We start from the raw sequence: 27131 nt of genomic DNA on the forward strand, positions 1-27131 counted from the left end.
AATACCAAAACAACAAAGCTTGTCACATCAAGTTTAAAATTCTGAAAACCTACTATATGGTATACAACAATATAATACATAGTTTGTCCATACAATCTGTCCTTGAACGTATCCAGAAAAACACTCAGCATGGCCAACTCTCTTCCACGGTATCTCTTCTGCTGTATAGCTACATGACGCCATTATATGAAGCCATTTTCTCCTCCCAGTAATTACGCATAACTCCAAAAACCATGTGCAGCAAATGGACAAATCTGTAAACGGAGAATAGGGTCTTTTAAATTTCATACTGCACGCTGAGAGTTCAGCCTATGATGTATTATAGTAAATTTCAAATAATAAATCTTGAATAGTGCAGCTTTAGGGCCTTCCTAAGTATGTGTTGTTTGCTTTGGAGGGAAAGATTTTGCATGTTTAGGTCGTTTAATTTTTGTAGACTTTGTACATTTTAGCAGACTTTCGAGTTTGAAGATAATTAAGTAATGCAAGTAAATCTGACTTGTTCTTTGGGGCCAAAACATAACACGGATGCTCATATTGCAGAATTAGCTTTGAGGGCTGAAAACAGTCAAGAGCCTTCCTCTGAGCAGATGCATCACTATCCGCTCTCTGAGCTCTTTTGTCAGGTTTTTCCATTAGCCTTTGGGGAGTCTCGATTGGGGTGCATGAGCAAAGCAATAAAGCAATAATTAATTAAAGCAATACATGTAGGCAATCCATTTCAGTTTCAAGTTTGTTCATTGAGCGAAGCCAAGCTGTCACTACCTTGGGATGACTTGGTCAAAAACATGGACTGAAATCAAAGATTTAACAGCTCTAAATTCTCTTATTTTGCCCGACAACCGTTCACACTGCTGGATAGTGAAATGTATTGAGACCATCGTGCTTCAGAAAGACACACAAGGCAGGCCGGAAATCTACGGAACATTTATTTCATTTCCTCTGCAGCCGTTCGTCCGATCGACTTCATGCAGCTATAACGGAAGCCAAGCAATCAGCCCGTTCTGAAGAGGCAAGTTTTGAATGGTTGCTGACCTCGTCTTAACAAAGTCAAACAAACAAAGTTTGTCCATTCATATGGGGGTGCTGACAGACCTCACAGCTTAGACTTTGTTTCAACCAGCTGTGTGACCCTCCCCAAAGAATCTTCATCTGTCATCCATCGTTTAACTGAGACTTTTGTTCTCTGCATTTGAGCAAGGTCTGCAAATCAAATGTATTGCACATCCAGTGATTGGGCCCCTCTGTGTGTGTGCGTGTGTGTGTGTGTGTGTGTGGGTGTGTGTGTGTGTGTGTGTGTGTGTGTCCATTCTGCAGTGATCCAGTTTCCAGTCCCAGTAAAAGTAGGCCAGCCAGTTAGCCCATGAGTCAGTCTTTTCTCCTGAGAAAGGAGACTCCCTGACATGACAGCATCATTAACAGCTGACCAACACACCCTACCAGGCAGACGCTCACACACACACACACACACTCACACACACTTTTGTATGAACAGATGATGAGACATGATCACGCTATCACATATACAGTAGATGGACACACAAACACATGCAGCGTAAAAACTCACACAAACACACGGACACACACACAGCCGGCCTGTTGCCTCTGCCATAACACACCCAAAGTCCGCTCTCAGCAGTATTTCGTGATGAATACTCTAAGTGTTTGTCTCCCCTGGAGTAAAAACGTGGAGCTGAGGTCACTTACTCTCAGTCAAATCCAGATTAATGCTGACATGAACCGTGTTGAACTCAGTGATACTGAACTGAGTTTAGCTCTGCTTTGGATTGGATTATTATGCAGTAATCAGAAAGTACTTACATTTTCATTTTTATCTTTTCTTTTTTTTTTTTGAAGATTCATGATCTGATTAATAGGCAAATACAGTTCTGTTAATTTTTTGGAAATGTAATCTTTGACTTTTAGTTAAATACTGTAAATCTGGTCTCTCTGGGATTCAAACAGTTACTTAAATGAAACCATTTAGTCCCATCAACAACTCAGAGCCTTAACAATGTTTCAAACTACTAACATTTGCCAGACCTGAGGATAAAACCATGCACTCTTAACTAAGTTACAATGTTGCTGTGTCTTATAAGCTCATCTAACATTAAAGTCTTCAGTATTTAATATGTATTCCTATTATTTTGCCTTTGTGTGAATTAACTGGGGTTTGAGCAGATCAAAGCTGTTGTTGTAGACTGCTTATGGGCTGGGCTGGATGAATTCTTCCTCATCTGGTATCAAATAAATCATATAAAACCATTCCAGCCTCTAGCCTTTGTTTAAACTCAACATTAAAATCACTAACTGTTAAAACAAGTCGAACATGCCATGGAGACACAGCCCATCTTTCCTCAGCATGAGGTGGGCTGGTCAGTCTTCAGGATTTTATTTTGACTCAATAAAAACACATTCCTAATGAAACCAAACTTTTTCCAAACGCTAACGTGAGCTGCTAATGGCTTTAAGCGTCCCTGTAAACACATGCCTGTTGTTAGCGGTGACATCACTGCGTGAGGTATGTGACATGAGATGTGTTTTGAGCGTATGTTGCTGGCGGAGATGGTTTGTTTTGAGTCTTTCTTTGCTTTTTCTTCTTTAAGCACATTATTACTGTAAGCTGTGTTCAGCCACAGAGAAATGATGGTGCGTGTGCGTGTGTGTGTGTGTGTGTGTGTACTGCTCTAGGCGCACAGTTGTAAGTCTGTGTGTGCACATGTGGCGTTCCCATTAAGTCATATTGATGAAATCTGTATGACAACAACTGACTGAAACCTCAGTTACGACATAGAAGTCAAGCACCAAGTAATTGGTAGTGTAAACCTCTCCCCACATGCTCCAGCTTCATTTTTCCTTTTCCATCTCCTCATTACTGCACAGGTTGATTTTTATAGCAATATGCATCTAAGGGAAATGACCATCCTGCTGTCTTCATTTATGTAAGGGGAAATGAGTCATACCTATTAGAGGGAACCTATATTTGAATGTGTTGTTAAAGGTACATTGTCACTCATTAACATGGAGGGAGAGGGGGGGGGGGGGGGGCTGGGAGAGATAATAGGTATAGATAGAGTGAAATAGGATTGTACCCTTTTAACTTTACATTAGTAAGAGCTGATGTATTACAGTTGATGTAAAAACTAAACCATGCTGAAACCTTCGGGTGAAGATGTGCAAAACGGTGCTTTTCCCCGAGTCTTCCTCCACGGAGGAATAATTTTCCAATTATTTCCAGTTATATAATTATTATTACTGTGAAACGAAAGGCTTCAGACCCTTTTCATATTTTCATATCATTAATGTTTCCATTAGAGGACAAAATAGAAGAAAACAAAACACATTGATGATGGGCGAACCTAATGAGGCATCAAAGCAAAATGTCTTTTTCACCCCAAAGTGTATCGTTGTTCTGAAGCAACATTAAAGATATGAGAGTAACAGATCTGAGGCCTCTCAGTGGGCGGTGGAGTACTTTCACCGTATGAGTGACATCACTGAGGTTGAAAAATACAATGATTAGGTTACTGACGATTACTTCAGCAGTTCATCAATAGCAAAGTGCATTTTGAAATAAATCTTTCACCTGAATCTATGAACGTTCCATTCACTGGCAAGAAAAGGCCTCCAGTAAAGCACATTTACCCAGTGAAAGAAAAGCCATTTTCTATTCAAACACCCTAAAAAAATCATCGCACATTAAACCAGATGACGAGCTGTTGTCTGTCTTTTCACTCGGATCCAAACATTAGCGCTGGGTGGACCGCGACATGTGTCTCGTTGATTTGCCAGATTTAGCTGGCATGACTAAACTGTGATGACACCGTTGATTGTAAATATGTTAAATGTGAGCAGATGTAGCAGCGATGAGGGTTTTCTATCATAAAGTATGCAGTTTCCAGGTAGAGATGAATTAAGAATATCTCTGAAGCGTGTGACTAGACTCCTTTTTGTGTGTTATTTTGCTTTTCCAACGTCCCAATGTATTATAATATTTGACTTCTGATCATCAGCAGCAATTGTAGTTAACTTACTTTATCAGATTAGTATATACCACAAACGGCATCCTTTATGTGTTCACAGAGTGTTTTTAGGATATTGCTACGGAGCTGCAGCCAATCAAATCCACACATTTTCCCTATCGATCCCATGTCAATGGTGAAATAGATAGCAATTAAAACGCACACTTTATTAATTAGTCACGCTTGTAAGTTTGCAATTGCAGAAAAGAGGGTTAGAAGTAATCGATGTGCTTAAAGGGGATCACAGACGTGGAACAATAAAAATTGGTATGCCACAATGGTTGGAAATGCTCCAACGCTGTAAAAGAGGTAATTCAAAACATGAAGAGCCTTAGCAGAAAACAACTGGCCTCATCGAGCACAAAACAGGCATGAGCAGCTTTAGACTGATGGTATTCATTTAAGGAGCGCTAAAGTAGCCAAGTGTCTTCGCCCTCAAGAACTGAGGATAGTCCCGGGCGGTGTCCTTATTGCATATTTGCGCTCTTATACTAATTAGGCAGTGCACTGTGATGATGCATTATTTTGATCATTAGCCTGAAAGAAAATAATGTCAGCTGCAGTAATTGATACAAACTGTGCAACGAGGGACGTCAGGCAAAATACCGATGTGGAATTTTCGATTCGCAATCGTCAGAAATAGCTGTTAAAATACTGCACCAAGCGTTTATTACTGAAGGAGCTGTCAGCAGAGATGTCACAACACACATACTATAAACCACAACTTTTGACAGACTGTTCTCAATCTTTCCAGCTGCTAACTGCTTCTACGTATCCATTTGCAAAAGTGTCAAACAAAAACACACTGTGTTATGTGGTGTGAACTCATCCCCATTGGCTGTCGGTCTCACAAGATAAAGGGCCGTGCACTGCTTGTTGCAGTCCGATTAGCATCCGATTAGCGAGACTGAAGTTGGAGATGAAAGAGGACAAGTACAACTGCTTAAATGTGATTGGTCAATACTACTCGGCCTACAAACAGAAACTAGATTCCGAAATCTTATCTCGTTGCCTACAGATTCTACACGTGAATGCAGAAGCTGTTTAGTGTGAACACACGTCACTGCAGCACCCAGTTAGCGTCGGTTTTTAGTGGAATCAGAATATGCACAGCACTTGGCAGGTGTGAGCACAGGGTGGTGCGTGAAGGCGGTCTGCAGGCTGCTGTGAGTTTTATTGCATTTCCCAGGGAGAGCAATATGATGTCATCAACATGTGTCTCATCTACAGTTAAGACCCGTTTCCTGGTTTGACAGCTGAGCTGGGGATAAGAAGTTTCTGTTCTCATAATATACTCGAGGAAAAGTTTCCTTCCTAGCGTTTGCACTCACACTAGGTGTTATCCTTTCTCACTCCGACTCCACCCACACTCACTCCGAAGCTGTGTACCGTATTTCTGAACAAAACGTTTCATAGAGTGAACACTTTCAGTCATTTTTTCCACTTTTATTTATAAAATGATCAAAATATAGCACGCATTCATCGTTACTAACGAGCCATCGAACATATGTAATAATATTTAATAATTTCTCCCTTTGTGACAGAACACTGGCGTCTTACAACAAAGTCTTTACAAGACAAATAATTTAAGTCAAAATGAAAATTTCAGAGGAGAGGAAACATGATAACTGTGGGCTTTGTGTACAAGCTTAGGGCAGGCTTTTGAACCACACACACATTTATACAATCTTTAATATCAAAATAATCACAGAGATCGTTCTTCAAAGAACCGACCATCGTGTTCACATGAACGCTTTGTACCGTATCTCAGTCTGACACAGTAATGCCGTGAGAATGTGGGATACACTTGATGGTGGGACTAGAACAATATTGTCAAAACTTGAAACCCACAAATGAGTCTCTCAACAGGATTAAAAAAGTCCCGAAGAAGCTGGTGTTTGGAGGATCACCATCATCAAGCCGGAACCCTTCATCATCATGTCTGGTACACTTTCCATGTAACGCGTAGGCAGTATAATGGAAAATAAGGCTGCCAATTTAAGTAACTGTTTGCTACAGTATGTATGCACCACAACAAAATATAACCTTTTTTCTAATATGTAGTTTATAAATAAAAAAATGCAAAAAGTACTTGAATAGTTGATTCAATATCCTGTAACCCAATTAATAAATGCTATAGTGTAGTTCAGTGTTAGTGGATGAAAGCATAAAGTAATGAAATAAAACAATCTGGCCAAGTTAAGCATGCTTGGCTTTCAGCAACACCAACATCTTTCTTTGGTTCAGCAAGACATAACATTTTTTCTATATTGCTCAGAGATTAATTTGAACACATGGCTGGGGGAAAAAACCAGTGGTGCAAAAAAGCTCCCCGGTGAGTCCACAGATACAGATGTCGGCATTTACATGTGTGCAGCAATCTTAAATACGTGGCACATTTTATTTGATATCTTTAGTTATCACTTCAAAATGACTTTTAGGCTTCTGAGACAGAAAACAGTTAAAGGGCCACCTACATGAAACAACCTTCCTTAAACACAAATTATTGGTTTTATGCAGAGAAAAACGCTTTGTCTGCAGAGAACTTTGCAACTCCGGATATTAAAAAACATACAGTATTGATAGTCATACATTAAAAATACATACATGAGACATATACTAGTAAATTAGAAGTGTCTTTTCTGAAATTCAACAGTATCTCCTGCACGGAGCCTTGCAGTTCCTTTGGGCGTGTGGGACACATACAGTGTTGACAGCAGAGGAGTTCATTCACCGGCCCAGCAGACTGGTGGTGTCTGTCTTTGTGCTGCATGTTTGTGTGTGTGTTTGCTTCAGCCTGTTATATAACATGCAGGTAGGTTGCCTTGGTGTCCACACCTATTACATTTTTGGCGGTGCATCTGTAAAATCCTGTATCCCGACTTGTCGGGTTTTGAATCACCAAGGAGCCCTGAGGCCTAAGGTAGCGGTTGCCATAGATACGAGCCTGACCCATCGCCCTCAGCTGTGTCAGGTCTGGTGTCTCCCAGGTGATCGTCGCCCGGGGTGTTGCTATCGTCAGGCACGGCAGCTCCACAGCGACCCCGGGGCGTGTGTAGGTCACAGGGGAGGGGCCCGTTGTGATGCGCGGGGGGTAGGCAATGACGATCACGGGAACCGTGACGACCGAACCTGAGGAGGAGTTGCCACCGGTCGATCTGCAGACGTAGTTGCCACGGTCGAACACTGAGGCCTGTTGCACTGTTAGAGTTCCGTCCTCCTGGACTTTGTACCGGCCTGAGTCGGCGCTCTCACCCCGAGACAGAACCTTGCCACCGGGCATAGTCCATGTGAGAGATCCATGGGTGTGAGAAGCAGGGCAAGACAGGCGAAGGCTCTCTCCATTAATAATGCTCACAGGTATTCTGGTGCTCACTGCTGACTCTGAGACCGGATTAGTCGAGCGGGGTGGAGGGCCAACTGGGCGAGGTGCAGCAGGTAAAGACTGGGCTCTATGTTTAGGCGCTTGAGTAACCGGGATTCTTGGCTGAAGCATCCCTGGAAACATTGGCCTCGAGCTCAACAATTGAGGTGGATCCAGGGAGGCTCCTGAGCGAGGCGCCTCTATTAAACGACTCGCCTGCAGAGACTTTTCCACAGCGGCACCCCTGTGTGTAGATCTGGCCTCCACCTCCTGTGGCTCAGAGACCTCCAGTTCCACCTGTATCCGTGTCTGTCCTCTCTCACCTCTGACCACACACTCCAAGGTGCCGCCATCGCTCGCCCGCACTCCTCGCAGCTCCAAGGAGCCGTTCCGGTGCACGGTGAGTCGACTGCCGTAGTAAGGAGACGGAAACACACCATTACCAGGCAGTAGCCAGGCCAGACGAGGCGTAGGGGAGCCTTGGGAGGAGCAGGGTAGAAGAACAGTTTGGCCTTTCACCGCTCGCTGCTTCACTGTTGTCACCACTCCCACAAATGTATTAGAAGAGTTTTTAGTACCTGCAGCTGTACTAGTACTACTACTGCTACTACTCCTACCGAATGTATTTCCTCTGAGTGTGCCAGTTCCAGCTCCATTATTAGACACATTGCTGCTAAACACATTTCTGGAAGTGCCACTTATCTTGCCATTGTCTCCACCGGTGTTAGCATCATTACCAGCCTTTCTGGCAATGACTTCATTATTATTAGTCCCAGGATTCTGTTCCACACTATCTCCCCTAACTGTGCTGTGACTGTTCCCCGCACTATAACTATTACTCACAATGCCAGGTCCATTTCGATGTATTCCACGGGTATCTGCGTTAATGTCTATATTCCTAGCCTCGCTCACCCCAACACGGATTCCACTGCTACCAAGTTGTGTTGTGATTCCACTGACAGGCCTCCCGAGGGCAGGATTGAAGCCACTGGTTGCTATATTGGCACCAGTGTTTGGTACAATGTTTCTACCAAGCTTGCTTGCATCTGCATTGGTAAATCCATGCTGGTTTATTCCTGCAGTATTAATGCTATCCCTTGATCTACTGGTATGACTACTGCCAGGCCCGTTAATAATATTCCAAACTCTTCCTCCGACCCGGCCGCTCACTCCATGGTTCGGAGCCTCCACCTCCAGGCCCACCACCATGTTCCTCTCCCCAGCTGAGTTGCTCGCTCGACATGTATAGTTTCCCACGTCAAACTTCTGAGCCAGACGCACTTCCAGAGTTCCATCAGAAACCACCACCACCCGATCAGTATGAAAACCAGATCCCGAACGCCGCGGGATGGCACGCCGTGTTGGGGAAAACCACGTCACTGTCGGGGAGGGAACTCCTGTGGCCTGGCAGCGGATTGTAGCGGTGGCCCCCTGACGTACTTTGATGACTTGGTGGCTTCCGTCATCAGTGAAGGTTGGCGGAGATGTCATTGTGACCTTTACTTTGACCTTATAAGATTGAATTTGAATGAAGGCATTAATTAACAACTGAATACATTTGTATTTTTGTATTCTACGTGTATTGTGAATATGTAAATTAAAGCATTATTCAATTCTAGAGTAATATAACACTTTGAGTTGAATTTTAAGTAGCCTACAAATGAAAAACCTAAATAAACATTTCATGTTTCTCTTACCTTCATGGTGTCTTGACCTCCTTGATTCTCAGCATAACACGTGTACTCTCCCTCTTCTCCCATACCCACCGCTGGAACCAGTAACGTCCCGTTGTCAAACACAGTTAACCTCCGTGCTCGCCCTCCTCTATCTTCCCGCTGCAACACGCTGTTCACCATCGTTCCATCTGGTAGACTCCAGCGGACAGCTGGGTCTGGCAGTCCTGAAGCCTGGCAGTCCACCTGCAAGGAACAGGATCATTATTGCTGTCATTAAGAAAGTTTTTATGGCTTTCATTTTGATGGAAGCTGAACTTCTGAGAGCTGTTGAGAAATATATTCTTTAAAGAGTGATGCATACTGTACTGTATATTCAGTTTTTTTCGTTTTAAGGTTGTATTTACGCCCTTAAAAAATAATAAAATTCACAGTACAAAACACCGCTAAGCAACATCAATTTAGATGCATTTAAAAACAAATTAAAGCTCCTAAACAATTCAATTAATTAAAAAATGAAGGACAACAAATTTCCACAATACAGTTTCCTCTTTTCTTGCATTTCACCTCGTTTGACATCGTTTTTCATTGAGCTGCTGAATATTAATGTGTGAACTAGCATCCCCTGAAGGCCGCTGTTGATGATTCATAACAGGCTGTGACCTGACAGGTTTTTCTTTTCTTTTTGAGTCAAAAATGCAGCACTTTTTGCTATTAAAAAAAAAAAACACAGAAGAAATGTTTGGCATCACGCCTGCTGGTAGATGATGCCCAACAAACATCACTGCCTCGCCAAAAAATAAGGCTCTAAAAGCTCAAATGTGGAGGTAGACTGGTGCAAGTTTCCAACAGTGGTTTGTGATATATAATTGCTGTTAATAATTGCTTTTATTTATTTTTGGAATAATCATCATTATTGGAGAGCAAGGTCGAGATGAATTATGATTCAGCTTTTTTCATTTAGCTCACCTTCAGTGGCTTGCCAAATGCCACCATCTGATTGAGTGGCTGCTTCGGCTCGATCTTGGCAGGCTTTGTTGCCACGGAGACACGCAGGGGGCGATAATCATCTGAGACCTTGTTGCGTGCGATACAGAGGTAGTCTCCGGCATCCTTCTCTGTTACTGCCTGGACTGACAGGGTGCCATTAGGGTGCACCTTTAGCCGTCGGTCAAAACTGAAATTCAATTATGGACAAACATAGACACAGATCACAAAAGGACACACACGTTAAGATATAATTATACCAACGACACAATATAAGAGATGGCTTTTCTCCTCACACGAGCAGTGTACCTGAAGTGCCTGTCCACCAGTTTCTTGTTGGGTGTTCTCCAAATGATGCTGGGTGATGGGTGGCCAGTTACAGAGCAGTGCAGCTGCATAAAAACCCCATAGTCGACAATCGTAGTGGAGGGTGATGTAGAGACAATAATGGCTTTACTGAAGGGGGAGACAGGCAAGGGACGCAAAGCAGCGGAGGCTCTGCTTTTGTCGGAGGGGGAAGAAGATGCAACTTTTGTGTTGTTTATAATGCTGGCCGAGACTTTGATGTTGTTTGTAGGCACTGTGGGCGGTGGGGAGAGAGAGGAGAGTTTTGTTTTGTTGACGTTGGTCAAGTATGTGGGGGAGGCAGTGACTGCTTTATTGATTTTGGGAGGTGGGGAACTGGGGGTGAGCAGCAGGGTCCTGGTTCTGTCAAAAGGCAACAGAGGAGAGAGTCTAGATCCCTGTCTTTTCACTCCTTCCAATCCCCCTTTAATTTCTACCCTCACTGTTCTCTTATCAGCTCCAACCGCATTACTCGCCGTGCACTCGTAATTCCCCGATTCCTTAGACCCGACTCCAACAATATGCAGCGTCCCATTGGGCAACACAAAAAGGTTGCCGTGGACAAACTGGGATGGGCGCACGAGAGTCCCATCTGGGATTCGCCAGCGCAGAGTCGGCGGCGGGGCTCCTCGGGCCGAGCAGTGAGCATAAACAGGCCTCCCCGGAGACAAGAGCAGGTGTTCCTCTCTGGGTTGGTGTATCACCGGTGGCAACGAGGACACATGGACGCGAGCAGAGGCACTGGCAGCACCTGCCGAGTTGGAGGCCACGCAGCGATACACTCCTCTATCGCTAGGCAAAGTTACTGAAATGTGGAGGGTTCCATTTTTGTCCATAGTGACACGACTGGTGGAGGGAGCAGTCGAGGTCAGGACAGAGCGATCAGGCAGAACCCAAGAGAGCAGAGGACTGGGAACACCATCCGCCTGGCATTCCAAGTGCACCTCTCCACCCTGATGAATGGTAACGTCTCTGTAGCTCGCCAGCTGCATCCGAGGAGGGCGAGTCCATACCTCCAGGGTGGTTAGCAATCTATCATAAAGTAAAGCGTACACACACTCAATAAAGAAACGCATAAATACATTTAAAATAAACAAACCATAAATGTCCTATGACACATTTAGAGGACACCCAAAGGCATGCATAGACAATTTGAACAGAAATCTTGATGGAAACATGGGCTTGAGAATCTAAATATTCAAATTAGACGCATATTGGGATTGGCATGTCTGCTTTAAAAAAAAAAAGTACCAACAAAGCATACATAATACTCAAATTAAATTGCAGTTTGCTGAGGTCTATGTAATGAATACAGAAAATATTTTGTCCCATGGTAATTATAGCTAAATGGTTATATGTTGCATTAATATTCATAACTGCTATCAGGAGCCTCACCTGTCGCGACCCAGAAAGCTGTGTGCACTGCAGATGTACGTGCCCCTGTCCTGCAGCTGAACATTCGGGATAACAAGGGTGCCATTTGGCAAGACCTCAAAACGCTGAGCCCTGGAGTGGGTTGACATCACCGCTCCTGAGAGACAGACAGCAGGAGACAGCAGCAGCGGGGACACAGGAGTGAGAAAAACAGAGACAAATTGGGAAAGAAAGTTTGCGAGTGAGTAAGAGACAGAGCATCGGAGGATCAGGGGCATGGCGAGTGGCGCAGCGTGCAGAAAACCCAGTGATGCAATGCACAAATTGTTCCATTACATTCTTGCAATATGTCTTTCCCACATGGCAAGTGAGAGAAAAGCCTATTGTGCGCACGCCAATGTGTAATGCTAGGTGTTAATGGGTTATTTCATCAGTGTAAAATGTGTTCATATCCATTTAGTTATAGTACATACTAAAGCTGAGCCTGTTTTTCCTTTCAAATAAATGACCTCAGGATGTCAATACAAACCACTACTTATTCTGTCTTTAAAGGTACAGTCTGTAGTTATTCATTATAGAAATGTTTCAGGTTAACCGAGTCATGGCGGAAACCAGCTGATACGTTTTATATCAGAAGAAACAGATTTGATGAGCCTCCAAGTGGACATTTAATGATAAGTTGACGATAACTCTGATTGATAAATTCATGCATTTTAGGGTGTTTCAATATGTGCACCTGTGGCAACCTTGGTCCACGTGATGGAGGGCTTCGGCTCTCCTTGAGCTTCACAAGCAAGCCTGGCAGTGCTCTCTGCTGGGAATGACACTGTCCTGATGTGTGGGTCTGCAATCCTTGGTCTGGATCTCAACACTGGGCCCTGTGAAAGCGTTTTAGTAAAGAGATTATAGTGACAAAGTAATACATACTATAATTAATCTGTTGGAGTTTCAATTTTGCTGCACACCAAATTTGAATAATGAAACTAAAAAATCTACATTATCAGCACAAAGTAATCAACAGATAATTTGCCCGGGTGCGATCTGTATGGCATATTCTAGGAACTACATCATGACAGTTGAAACTTAAAGATAAAAAACATTATACATCAAGACCAAAAGCTTTAAAGTAACCGAAATTAAAAACAGAGCGTAACATCAATATGTAAACTCTTCAGTAAAGGTTTTTTTTTTTAAAAGGTTGTTGTTTGTGTTACTTTGATTGATTAAATAGATCAGTGAAGATTTTTAAGCATTGTTCAGGTTTATAAATTCAATATAGAATTACTGTAATCCCAGATTTAGAATCATTGGGAAAGGACCCAGTGGTTTGGTCTGCCGAGGCTTGGAAAAAGAGCTCTGCAAATTAATTAACAATTGATTATCCCAAATCCCGTGGGATTAGGGTCTCAAAACACATCATGTTGCTGATTATGGAACATGTGTTCTTCATCTCTTCTTTAGATCTGGCAGAGAATCTGGCAGAGCTCAGGAAAATCCATGAAATTAAAGAATTGTCATAAACATCCCTTAGGTTTAATATCAGGTTATGTGGATACAGATTAGACTATTTTCAGATCTATTGTGCATTTCTGCTAAGCTTTTGCCCAAGGGCTTGCACAGTTTGGTGTGTGTGTGTGTGTGTGTGTGTGTGTGTGTGTGTGTGTGTGTGTTTGTGTGTGTGTACGTGTCTTTTTATTTTCTGGGCCAGCACTCACTTGGAAAATAAATTATCATTTGAGTTCTACTTAGCTGACAACAAAGAAAAATAGCTTTATATATTGTACATGAATTGCAAACTACATTTAAGAGTGCACTTCAAGAGATGACTAATTGAAAGAATGAAAGCAGGAAGCAGAAAAGTGGGGAAACATTACATAAAATAGCAATTAAATGAACAAATAACAAATTGTGGCCCTATACCTCGGCTCTTTCTTTTGTAGCAATATATGTGCCTGCTTTAAGACCCAGTTTTTATAGAGGAAAATAAACAAAATAGCAATATAATGTTCATTAAATTGATTTGAACTCACTCGAGGGGCAGCAGGAAGCGAAGGGGATGGGGGCCTGCTACTGTGCGAATCAGGAATAGAATTAGTTCCAGGGTTCTTCCACTCAGTAGAGGGTCGGCTCTGGTATGGACCCCCGGACACAGGCCTTCCTCTGGGTTCAACTTGGACAACGCTCGGCCTCTCGCTGGATGATGCTGTGGTACTTGTTGATATCATTGTTGTGGTAGTATTAGGTGTATTTGATGTAGCTGTCCTTGTCGTAATTGGAGAAGTTTTGGCTGAGATGGCAAATGTAGTGCTAGTTGTAGGAGGAGTAGTTTTAGCAGTTGTAGCAGCAGTAGTAGTAGTAGTAGTAGTGGGATTGGGAGTTGTAGGAATAGCTTTGAATGAGGGTCTAGCGGTAGTAATAGTAGTAGTAGCAGTAGTAGGAGGAGGAGTAGTAGTAGTAGAAGCAGTAGTAGAAGGGCTAGTTGAAGAAGTAAAAGTGGTAGTAGGAGTAGATGATGTAAGAATAGGAGTTGTGGTTTGAGTAGTAGTAGAGGAAGGAGTAGTTGTAGTACTTGTGGTAGTACTAGATGTTGGGATAATAATGGTAGTTGTAGGAGACATGATGAGACTTGAAGTCATAGCAGTACTTGTAGTTGTTGTGGGAAGTGTGTCCTCACTAGCTGTCGTCGTAGATGCACTTGCCGTGCTTCCAGTAGAACTAGTAAAACGAGCGCCCTTGAAAGTAGTAGGCGTTGTTGTGATTTTTGCAGCAGTAGTTGTACCTGCACTGGGGACTTCAGGGAAGGCAATGGAGGAAGGTGTGGGTGAGAGAGAGGTGGAGGAATGGGACTCATATGTTACACCTGCCAAATTCCCCTCCAGCTCTTCGCTGTGTTTGCTTGGGGGTCTGTCAACATGTTTGCCCAAGGCTTTGTGTGTATCCATGTGTGTCTGTACGCCATGTGTATGCGTCCCGATGCCTGTGTGTGGCTCATGCGTCCGTGCCATTGCAGTATCCGAGTGAGTGGGTGCTGTAGTCGGTGTGGTGACTACAGTGGACCCTGCCATGTCTGGGATGCTGGCTGAGTGAGTCCCGATGTCTATACGTGTCTGTGTGTGAGAGGGCGATAATGAAGTGAGAGAGGAGGAAGAGGGAGTCAATGAGTGGAAGGCAGATTTTGGAGTGGAGGCAGCATAAGTGTTAGAAACAGGAGACGGACGATTCAGTGCTACATCATTTGGAGCAGTCTTAATATGGTCACTCCGTGTCAACAACATAGCTGGAGATGTAGTTGACGCCAGCAACAACACATTATTTTGATCTGTTGTAGTTTCCGGTGTCACTGTTTGTAACCTTGGGCTCGTAGCATCAGGGTGAGGTGTGGTTGGGGTCAAAGGGCGCCCCCTGGGCCTGTTGTTGATCCGTCTTCGCTGTCCGAACCTCCTGCGAGAGTTCCAAGGACTTTTAGGCCGGGAGTTTGGAACTAAATTAGGGAAAAGTCCCTGCCGGGGGTTCTGAGGCCTGGTTCTGGATGGTTTGGTGATTGCTTCTGACTCATTGCCTTCATCTGGTTCTGGGACAATTTCATTTGTTCCTGAGATTGGCTTGGATGTGACTAGTGCTTTCTGTGTGTCTGGATTTGTCACAGTCTCTGTCCGTGGAGATGTATTCTCTGTCTCGTTATCTATATCTGTCTGTATTTCTGTTGACGTCTCTGGCCCTTTCTTTATCTCTGTGTCTGTTTCTGTGTCTGCATTTGTCTCTGTGTGTCTGTGAATTTCTCTCTGAACAGGGTGAAAGCCTTCCTCTCGCAGATCAGTATCATCAACAGATGACCCTTCAGTTTCTGCTTCCACCTCTTCTCCATCCACTCTGCCTCTCTCTGTATCATCATATCCTTCATGTCTTCCTGTGTCTCCACCTTTGCCTTCTCCCGGCGGTTCAGCTGTGGGCTTTCCTGTTGTGTTGGGCTGGCTGTTATTGGTGTGAACAGTCTTTTGTCGTATCTTAGCCAGGAGGTCAGCCCATTTCTGAGGGTCTATCCGTTGTTTGTTTGTGGTCACTCTATGTCTGCTCTCAAAGCGGTTTCTTCTCTTGTCTGTAGATTGTAAAGGCCCTCCTCCTCTTCTTAGGGGGCCTTCTCTCATAGGTCCACGTCTTCGGGGTTTTCCGATTGGATAACGTCTGTCTGAGTGAGGTTGGATAGGTCTTGGACGCTCCCTATTGCCCAGAAGAGTTCTCTCTTCTTCTTTCTCTTCATACCCCGATCCGTCCTCCTCTAGAAATGGAGCTCGTATCTTGGTTGACCGGCCAGCGGCTGACTGTGGCCCTGAAGGATATGAGGTCCGAAGTGGAGGGGGATGTTTTGAGTTCAGTTCCAACTGCATGGACAGAGAATCACTACCATACTGGTTGACCGCAATGCAGCGGTAATGACCAGCATCCCTCTGAGAAGGGTTCGGCAGAGAGAGGCTTCCGTTTGCTTGTAAAGTGACCCCACCTGATACAGCTAATCCCCACCGTATTATGTTTCCATCTGGTAACACCCAACTCATATGAGGTGTGGGTGAAGCAGATGCCTTGCAGGACAGACTGACGGGCTCCCCAACGTTTCCGGTGACAGGAGGTCCCACTCTCTCTCCTGAAGGCGGCACAGAGGACTCCTCCACTGCTAGGCGCAGGGGGAGAACATCTACATCCTTGCCTGCCCGAGCTATGCAGTAGTAGATACCTGCGTCTGAGAGCTGCGCTTTGTGTACGAGCAAACCGGAGTTTGAAGCTCGGAGCCGACCATCTGGGCTGCTGGAGGGGGAGATGAGAATGGTTCCGTCTGGGAGAACCCACTGTGCTTTAGGGTTAGCAGAACCTAAAAGAGGGCATGATAGCTCCACCTTACTGCCTGCTACTGCTGCCAGTGCTGTGGTGGTATGATCAGTTGAAATCAGCACCCATGGTTGAAAAACAGGGGAGGATGATGATGAGGGATGAGAGGCAGGGTCCGGATGAGCAGCAACTCTTGTTGAGTATATAAGTTGGACTTTGTGTACATTAGACTGCGCTCTGTTTAGCTGAATACTAACGGCTGGTTGTAGCAACCACTGTGGTCTGGCTTTAACAGAAGCTGTGACTCCAGTGTGGTAATATCCGTCTGATTCTGCTGCCTGCCTGTAGCGGTAGGCCAACGATGGGGTTTTACCCAGCATGATCTCCCTGTCCAGGCGAACCGCAGTCTCACTATAGTAAGCTAGGATCCTCCAAAGACTCTCGTAGCTCTCTCTCTCCACGGGGCACTCCAGGGAAAGTGACAGAGCAAGGGGGAGAGGTGAAGCGGAGGACAGGGAGAGATCTGGAGGAGGAGCAATATCCTGGAAATCAGAAGAGTGAGTGATGTTACATTCCAGATCCACACTGTTCCCCTGTTGGTCCGACAGACCCAGAGAGGCAGTGCCTAGAGGTTCTCTGAAGGACTCCCTTGATTGGATTTCACTTAGTTCTGCCTCCAAAGGTGTTTCTCTTTCTAGGGAGGAGATGACTGGCGAGGAGCACGACAGGTCAGCCTGGTCAAGCAAGCCCTGACCTTGAAGGGAAATTGGCGAGGCGCAGATTGGACACTGCGGGCCGCTGGGACATTTCATTATGCCTAATTGAAAGAGAGAGGCAGAGAAAATTAAAATGGTGCATAACAGCATAGCACCAATACAAACATATTAGTGCACATAGCAGCAATCTGCACCTATTAGTGGTGTCATACATTAGTCACGCCAGCTCATCTTAAGCATCTATTACCCTTTATATCTTTCACTAATTCGGTATGGTTACTTCATCTACTCATAAATCAGAAAGAAACGCATCATTTCATTATTACACAGGAATCACTGGCCTATATTTCCCTGCCTGTGCACATCAGTGCTGTCATCATGGATTAGTCATGGCAGGTTAAGTCTGGCATATCAATGAGACACATATTATGGTCCAGTCGTCTTTCACATCTCAATAAGAGCGACAAGACACACTGCTAGAGATATAGAAAATGAAGGGAAACCGAGATGAGTGTGTGATGAAAAGCAGGTGGAGAGATGTCAAAGGTATTGATATAACAAAACCAGATGTGTTAAGTACATTACCACATCATCCTATCATCTGGCTGGATTTGGCATTATATTACAGTGTTAAGACTTCTTCTAGACTGGAATTATCAACAAATGAGTCTTCTGTTTCTCAATCCTTTCGACATGTTTCTTCTCACCGTATCCCCTTTAGTCACTCAAGCAACATGCAGGTTGCATTCACCGCCTCATTTTTTCCATCTTTTACTAAATCAAACTGGCTCAGAGGCACAACCACCACGTTTACTCACTGGAGACAAAACAACACGTGAAAGCAAATCATTATTTCTGACGCGACAGTCACCTGGATGAGCCAGACTCCAAGGGAGAAACCAGTTCATCCTACAGTCACAGCTCCATGGATTAGCCTGCAGCACGAGAGTCTCCAGCAGAGGTGCCGTCGCCAAGGTCTCTCTGGGAAGAGTGGTTAGACTGTTGTTGGACAGGTCTACGTGTCTACAGGAGGGGAAGGCAGAGGGGGAAGACGAGGTTGAGTCAAAGTCATAGAGGAATAGTTGAAGGAGTGGGAGGGGGCAGTGAGAGGTGAGTGATAAGGGTAAGAAATGAAACCATCAACTCTCATTATTTCCATCATTCCCTTCATGTTCTGACCAAAGTTATTCCTCTGCAGAAGTAATAGTGGAGCAGAGGTCATCAGGTTATTTGTTTTTCTTTGATTAGTATTAAAACTAAACATTAAAGAAATATTAAACTAAACGTCTCCAACGACAATCATTGCATTGTACAGGTTCTAAGCATTTAGGCACCTGAGGGTAGAGAAGTAATATGTATTCAGGAGGGACAGTGTGCACAGAGTGTGAGGGTGCAGCTGATGCAGCCTGTTCCCTTGCAGACGCAGCAGCCTGAGGCTAGTCAGCTGGAGCAGGGCCCGGGGGTGGATGTGCTGGAGGAGGTTGTGATCCAAGTACAGACGCAGCAGCGAGGTCAGGCCGTAGAAGGTCAGAGATGAAGAGATCTCACTCAGCTTGTTATAACTCAGCTTTAGTATCTGCGGGGGAGGAAATGGAGGGAGAGGAAGCAATGAAGGATGTGAAGAGTTATCAAATAGCAGGCATCAAACCTGATGAAGAAACCAAGTGTGAGTGAGATCATGAGTGTGTTACGGGCCACCACGCGCTTGTAAATTGAATTGATTATAAATGATGTGAGGAGGAAGTGGTGAAAAAACTTGTAAGCAAAAAAAGACATCCACTTCCAGCAGCTTCACATGTAAAACTTGAAGAAATAGCCCACAGCACACAGCCAGGTGGTACTGTATATTTATTAATGCTGTGCGTTTATCAATTCAAATAGCCATTTATCCCCCGCAGAACACTCAAAGGGATCTATTGCTATTCTAGTGTTGTAAGGAGAACCCACCCGATTATAAGAAGGCCCATATGAAAACCATGTTGTGGTATTGTGTTTTCTGCGGGGCTTATGTTGGAGCTGCTCTGCAGAAGGGCTACTTAGCTGGCAGAGTTCCAGCTGCCGGCAGATCTAACACGTGAAGATGTCGGCACTAATAGGTTCCATCGGCAATACGGATCCTATTATCACACAATGGCAAAATGTAACAGCATCTGCCTGTGGGATGAAGGGAACAATCGCTTGTTGAGTAATATCACTTCCCCAGGGACTCCTAACTATGGCTTTGGGTTGCTGCTCCAATGTCCAGTGTGTTTTCTGTCACTGAGCAGTGAAAAGAACAATTGCACATAAATGATGCATTAGTTGCATATTTGAAAAAATAAAAAATCATGCAAACTGTTATATTATTGGCATATGGTTGCATGGATGAAATGTAATTTATATCCACAGTATAACTGAAATATTTTGACATAGTGTCCTCCCTTAATCGTACTAAAATCTTTTGACAAATGCTTGAAGGTCACTGCATTACTCATAAAAAACTGAAATCTGTTCCGTCAAACTATAAGTACTACACCTGTAGAAAGTTAAAGAGCTGAGCTGTCAACAAAGCACATTTGAAACAGTGCAGGAACCCCTGTATGGCAGCGCTGCCTGAGGCTGGAGACGGATTTAAGTACATTTTGTGGAGACTCGGTCCAAGTTTGATTTTCACAAATGTGGCCTGCAAAAAACTTCCTCTCCAAAGAGTCAAAGGTTAAATGTGTGAGGAGACAATGATTTATCTCCCCCATCAACAGACATATACTGTATAAACCAGCATCAATAGTTTGACTTGGCGCAGCTTGTTTGGTACACGGACAGTACCCAACTGTGTGAGATACAGATTCCATAAAGAAGAACTGTACAAAAAGTAGAGCCTGAGAATCATCTCCACCGCCTCAAAATATTGTCTGTGCATCTTTTCGTGAACTATCAATAACCATCTATTTGCTTGTTGTATCGTCATATTGATGGGTTCAACACATGTTGTTGTTGTCTTCTTTCTGTGTACCTGTAATGAGTTCATATCTCTGAATGCTGCGTCTGGGAGCTGGTGGAGGTCATTGCTGTGGAGCATCAGAAGCTCTGCCTTCTTTAACCCAGCCAGAGAACTGTCATGGATCCTGCTGATGCTGTTGAACCTACAGGGGCAGAGAAACAGCATCGTCAACCTGAGACATCAATAAGGCAAAAAAAATAAATCCATATTAGGTCTTAACTGCAGTTTGACACCTGGTTCCAAACTCATAGGATATGTGTGCAAAGTCAATAAAAAGCACTCTTTCGTGTCGTTTCGTTTCCGTTACCCTAAATTGATGCGGCGTGTGTGTAAAGGCAAGCCGGAAGGTACGGTGAGCAGGGAACGAAAGGTACAATGGACTTCGTTGGCCTGGTAGCAGTTGCAGCTCCTGGGACATGCCTGGCCCATGGGCACAAGTGTCAGCACCAGAAGAGTCAGCTGTGCCACCGGCACACACACACTCCGGTACATCTTCACTCTGCAACTCTGGGATTATCACTGCCAAAGAAAAGAGGAAGTCAAGACTGATGGAAGGCAGCAAAGCACACCACAGTGACCTGTCTCAAAATCCAGATGGAACCCCCCACCTGTCCTCTCTCTCTCTCTCTCTCTCTCTCTCTCTCTCTCTCTCTCTCTCTCTCTCTCTCTCTCTGTCTCTCCGCACCAGCACACCCACAACACAACTTTTATTCATACAGCCCCCCAAAAAAACAACTTTGACTCAGGGGGATTTGCAACCTGTAGCCTGCAACACATGACACTCATTAGATCCAGACTAGAGCCACACTGACACATCGCACCTGCCTGAAACAAAACCGACTTTTAGGCATTCTACGCATGCGCACGTGCGTGCCCAGTGGGCTAATTGAAAGACATAAATCACCTTTTTTTTTTTAAGTGCAAAATGATTCAATAATATGGGAAGAAGAGGTGGAATTACACCCCCAGCCCCCCTCTAATCTCACACAAGATCAGAAATGCACGTTAACCATTCAAATTGATTTCAATTTGAAAGTGAAATTAAAGTAAATTGGGAACTGTAGCAAGAAGCACCCGAGATTACTGTAATGCATAGTCATGGTTGATCAAAACATACCTCGAAATCCTTTGGAGTTATTTCACGGAATTATTCATTATGTCCATCCAATACTGCTATTAATCCAAACCGCGCGCTTCGGAAAAGTTGACGTGCAATTAACCAAGTTATTCACCGGCAAACTCCAAGAGTGTTGAACTGAGAAGGTCCCAAAAAGTGTGCGGGGAAAGCGGCCACACTTTTGTCAGCTCCACACAACAACAAAGTGCTTTGAGTATCATCCAACATGTCTCCTTGCGCGTCTCCTGGAAAGAAAAGTAGCGCTGGAAGCGGCGCGCGAGCTATATGCAAACGCGTCCGGCGCTGCCTGTGTGCGCGCGCGTGTCAGCGGACGTGCGCGAGTGTGTATTTGAGTCTGGGGAAAGGGGACTGGACTGAAGTGAACTTTGAGTGACGCTCGGGCTGAGGGGGCTTGTCCGAGGAGGGGCTTTCTGGAAACACAGTGGTAACAAGTTAGAGCGCTGCAGGCGGCGCTTCCCGAGTCTTGACACCACACCAAGGCCACAGACGTGGACGTCTTCCTGATGAGCCGCAGTCTCAATTGATTTAATGTCTTATTACACCGTTACCATCTATTTGTGAATTAATTAGGCTAATGGTTGTGGCTTGGAGCTAGATTCACCTCATCAGTGGCCTTCAATAAAAACACATTTTCCTACATTTACTGGAGCTGCAGCTGGCCCTTAGTAAGGATTCTTTTTTCTTCTTCTTTTTTTTACCAATCTAAAAAAAAAAAAAACACGAAATTTTCTGACTGTAACATAGATGATGAAGTGTTTATTTTTTAATTATACTTTCCAAAAGGTTTATGTACAAACGCTATTTCAGTGGCTTTTTCCCACTGCCATGATAAATACTGAATTCCATTCACCGACCTAATGGAATTAGATTGCAACGTCATGTAGAAAATGACATCCACCCAGTGCTGTTTCTGTTCACAAGGTTTGGCCCAAGTTCTGACACATTTGACCCCACAGTTTAAGTGACAGGGGGAGACTGAACATAGTTTCAGTAGATCTATCCGGTGTAGTTCCAGACACTTCTCCTCTGGGTGAGGACAACTAAATAAGGGACTCTCTCTTTCGTGTGATTCTCAGGGCCCCCCATAATGATCACGCCTCCTCCCGAGAGACTTAAATGAAGAGGGAACCAAAATAGACTGATGCTCCTCAGCTGTTGTCTGCTGTAAGCACAGTAACCCCCCTACCACCAACACCCCCCAGCCTTTGTATGCATGTGTGTGAGGTGTTCCACATGGTTTGTTTAGTTAGAAGTTTTTTTAAATCCATATTAAGTTATGTACAGTTTAAGTGTTTTCACATGGGGAGGGGAGCAAGACAGCAGGGGCAGATCTGAGAATAGTGTCATCACATCAGCTGCCTGATGAGTGGATTGTAAAATTAATTTCCAACGACTGCTTATCCCCCGAGCTTGACAGGCGACGAGTGAACACCCATAAATATCTTTCAAGATGCGAATGGATGCTTCGCAATCACCAGCAAATTCCTCTCTGATGATTTTCAACAGATGACAATGACAATTTCAACAATCTCCGCCACCCTATAACCCTTGTCACTGCAGGCGATGTTGGTGTGCCAGGGCTTAAGAGTTCTCATGCTGCACTGATTCCCTGTGATACGGCTGTGAAAAGCATTAGGCCCCAACTCACTTCGTTACAATAGTCATCACTCTATTGGAATGTATTGGACCATAATAAATGAATCAGTGTCTGTCCGACTGGAAGGAAGGAACAAATCAAGACATAATGTAATACCAATGGCACTTTCGGAGGAGGTGAGCGATTGAATTAATGAATGAATGGAGACAGTGGGAAGGGAGAAAGCAGAGGGGATAAAAGACATTACTTGAATTTGTTGACTTGTCTAATGGATGGAGTAGCTAAATTAATAATTGTGATCAATTAATCAATAAGCGAAGGGTTTGCCATTATTCTTACTGTACAACCTCCGGTCCACAATAAGTTAAGTTGCATTCTGGCTCTCTAAGCCTGCCAGCCAGCCAGCCTCTCCCACTGAGACTTTAAGAAGTGCACTGGTCATCACTGCTATCGTTTTCTCTCTAGGGTTTGGTGCTATCTAGGTCAACCAATGGAGTGCTGAGTCATGAATTCAGGAAGTAAACAACTTGGTGCCGCGATGAGACCAGCTTGCTGATACATAATTTCAAATCTTGTGCATTACGCATTCTTTTAGATCTGGCTTTGATGTGTAAATAAATTCTTTCTCTAAAATCCTGCCTTAAAAAAAACCCATTACATTCTATTTAGTTATGTTCGTCTCCCAGCTCTGATATTTCTATTATTGAACTTGACTGCAATGTTTTTCTCTCTTAACTGGTTGAACTGTTTTTCGCTAATTACCATACATTTAGTATCTGTTCTCATAAAAGCTCAGAAAAATACGAAATAGTGGAGGAAGAAGGGGGAAGGTAGAGGGGTGTTTCTACAGAGTCACATGACTTCTAGGTACATTAACTGTATTAAAACCAATGATCATTTGGCCATCAATGTCTTAGTTTCCTGCTTGTGTGGAGATATTGAGATGATATCAATTCTAACTTGGCTTACAATTTTTTTCAATTATTGAAAAAGTAAAATGAAATGTTTGCTTCCTTAACATTTAACCTGAAACCTCCATCTTTTTATACACACTGTATATTTCCATTTTTATGCACATCTTAATCATTGTAAATGCTGATTATATTGCATAAATTAACTCTAACCTTATAAGATTCATGGTTTTCCTGACAGCTAACCTTCCTAAAGTCTGACTTTGAAGAAACAAGGTTCTCTCAAAGCCTGAGGGTCACACTGGGGCACCAGGACCAGCACCATGGGGTCTAATATTGATTTAGGGCTCTAGCACTCCATGAGGTCAAGGCAATGCCCGGCCAAGTGAGAGCCTGGAGCTTAGCAGCTGAGTAGACCGCCATGGCAGGGATCCACTGGGCTAATGGTTGGATGGTCACAAGAACCTTTTTTTTTCTTTTACTATGTGTTAGCTTTACTCTCAGTTGGAAACATGATTACTTGTGATGTGGTCATGGCCTCAATTATGCCAGGCAAACACAACCTCCCTTTTGTCCTTACCCCTTCCCTGTTCTGTGATGCTAAAATTCTAAAATTAATATTTAAGCTTTAGAAGTATGTCATTAGATTCGTTTTGGGAGCCATAAAGAGAGAGAATAATTAAATGCAAGACCATATTGGAGTATATTATATTATATCTATTTATAAAGTTATGTATAATTCACAATACAGGGAATTCAGATGTCATTTGAGTGAGTGGTTCTAGGTGTGTCTAGACTCTGGCAGCGGTACAGCCTTCATACCGTGATGCAGCCATACAAGGAGATACATTTGTGGTTGCTGGTCATGGTCTGGGGTCACATGACACAAGATTTTGAAAGGAACTATGAAGAAATAAGTACTATATGTGATGATCTGCTATGTTATATTGTGTTGCATACAGTGTACTGGCATTGGCCTTGTATTTGAGAATAATCTTTGGAGGTTGAATAGTTGCAAACGATTTGATCTTCACTGCACTATATAATCATGCAGTATGTGATTCCCCAGCCTCCATCTGTTGTACAGCGTGAGTCTAATTCATTGAGTAAAAACACAAATTAGCTTAATTTGCTGAATCACATACTGTGGGTGGATCCTAGTGGGGCCGGTGTAATATACTAGATGAAATTACTTAAGATTAACAATTCAGTTTGCATTATTGGCATTGTTGACTCTGGATCTCTACCAGACACTCAGCATCTGTAAGATTAATAACAAATGTACCACTATGTTGTACGCCATTTATTCATGTCACCACTGAAAAAATAAAGAAGGAGCAGTTAACATTTGATTTGAGTGCATGAATGAGAGAGTTCACTCAAGAGACGAAGCCAACTATTCCCCTTTCTGTTCTCTGGAATGATACACAGAGCTTGTTTGCGTAAATCTCATACATGGACAGCAGATAAAGCCCCTGAGCTTTTGACCCTCGGGCTGGGGGAGAGAGGAGGAAAATGATTGTGCACTGGAAGAAAAATGGCTGGGAGAAGGTTAAGAGGGGTCCATCAGTGAGCTGGGGGTCTATTATCTGCAGATGTAGCCATTATATTATCTTCAGAAGGCAACAGTAAATTGCTGCTGCAATGCAGCTCCACCCTCAGGAAAAAGCTTTAAAAAGATTCACATTTTTATTAACAACAAGAAAACATAAGGGAACATCTGGCAACCAGTTGTTTTTTAGTTATTTATTTATTTGGTTTGTTTCAATTATCCCATTCAGTTGTCACATTTGAGCGAGTATATAAATAAGGGTTAAGAGTTTGATTTCCCGTGGGCCCACCCATGCTGAAACAAATCAATCACAGCACTATTGCTGTGGATAAGCACAGAAAGGCTTGCAAATGTTATAAATTAGACCTAAGACTCTTAACAATCTTAATTGTTGTGGTCATGTCTTCATGTCCTTGGAGCTTCACATGGGCTTTGGCTTGCGGGAGAATAGAGAGAATAGACTGAATGAATAGAAGGCGAGAGATATGGAAATGTTTGGAAATATGGAAATGAGTTTAAAAAGGTGGTCCGGGTCTGGTTAGAGCAAAGCAAGGAGGGAGCTGATAAAGAGCAGAACGGCGCCATAGGGGGTTGACAAGGGTCGAAGGAGTTAATAAGTGAGTGTGGTCAAGAGAGGTGGGTGGGGGGGGTTGTGTGGTGATCCTGGAGGCATGACGTCTGGTGGCCTGCAGCCCCTTTACATATGCGCCTCGTAACAGGGGCTTTAAATCAGCATGATACACCAACACACACAGTGTCACATCAAAATGTCAATAACAAAGCTTTTCTTCTTTTTGTTCCATCCCTCCTCTCTTTCACCCCCTTTCCTCTGGTTCTCTGTTGCCCTAACCAGAGTTAAATTCCTCCACACACTCATCCAATGAAGCTGATTCTGATTCTTGCTTGTTCTCCACAACAGTTAATGTGACGGCAGCTCATTACCGAGGTTACACATGGTTTCATTATACTCTGTGACAAACACAAACAACATAAATGACTCAATACTGTGTTAACTTGCTTGAATTAGACTCATGAATTTATCATGAAAGATGATTGAATTTCCCATTGTATCTCGTGTTTCGATGCATAGAGAACAGATGTTTTTTTTTATCAACACCAGTTCCAGACGATGCATATTTCTATTGTTATCATATCCAATTAAAAGCATCAACCAATTATGTTGCCCATCTTTGAAATGACAAAGACTTGTAATTGTATCGTCTTTGTCACTTTTTAATTTGTTCTCTCGTAGGATTTGTCAGTCTTTGTAAATCGTCTCTAACCATTGGATAGATGGGGCATCCTGCAGTAAATTATAATAGTTTGACATTTTGTGAAATTTGACTTCCTCTTGAGTTAGATGAGAAGATTTATATCCTCTCGTATCTGTATGGTGAATCTGAAGCTACAGCAGCTGATTAGATTAGCTGAATTAATTAATTCATTAGTGATCTGTGAAGATGCTGGTAGGTGGGAATCTCTGGGATCTTGTTTTTGACATAGAAATCATCAAATTTGAAACATTTTGTAAAAATGTTTATCCATGACAGTCATTCTGAAAATAAACTGCTGCATTGGGCTTAGACCCAAAATCCCTCAGGGGTCTTTTTTCTGTGGTGGCTCCTTACAGAAAAGCACAGCAGTATGGACT

The 27131-nt window shown here is 43.5% G+C and overlaps 1 protein-coding gene across 1 annotated transcript; it reads right to left on the reverse strand.

Annotated features, from left to right (window-relative positions):
- Positions 1–5528: 5528 nt before the first annotated feature.
- Positions 5529–21700, reverse strand: LOC311022164 (matrix-remodeling-associated protein 5-like). Its single transcript, XM_084023251.1, has 12 exons — positions 21400–21700; positions 20590–20801; positions 20295–20424; positions 18637–18878; positions 18174–18325; positions 13796–17403; positions 12502–12643; positions 11787–11922; positions 10356–11423; positions 10029–10236; positions 9084–9305; positions 5529–8895 (listed from the first exon to the last, which is right to left on the reverse strand). The coding sequence occupies exons 2-12, from the start codon at positions 20772–20774 to the stop codon at positions 6823–6825; spliced, it is 8166 nt and encodes a 2721-aa protein (XP_083879377.1). The 5' UTR covers positions 20775–20801; positions 21400–21700; the 3' UTR covers positions 5529–6822.
- Between the last annotated feature and the right edge of the window lie 5431 nt (positions 21701–27131).

This window comes from Eutrigla gurnardus (assembly GCF_963514095.1).
Source record: "Eutrigla gurnardus genome assembly, chromosome: 12".
Lineage (NCBI taxonomy): Eukaryota > Metazoa > Chordata > Actinopteri > Perciformes > Triglidae > Eutrigla > Eutrigla gurnardus.

Bases quoted from the DNA above. Each gene is read 5' to 3' on its own strand.
- LOC311022164 (XM_084023251.1), bottom strand. From the start codon at position 20,774: ATGTACCGGAGTGTGTGTGTGCCGGTGGCACAGCTGACTCTTCTGGTG. The intron at 18,879-20,294 runs GTACACAGAAAG...CCTCCCCCGCAG, and splicing joins GAGATATGAACTCATTACAG to ATACTAAAGCTGAGTTATAA. The intron at 9,306-10,028 runs GTGAGCTAAATG...TGTTCCTTGCAG, and splicing joins CATTTGGCAAGCCACTGAAG to GTGGACTGCCAGGCTTCAGG.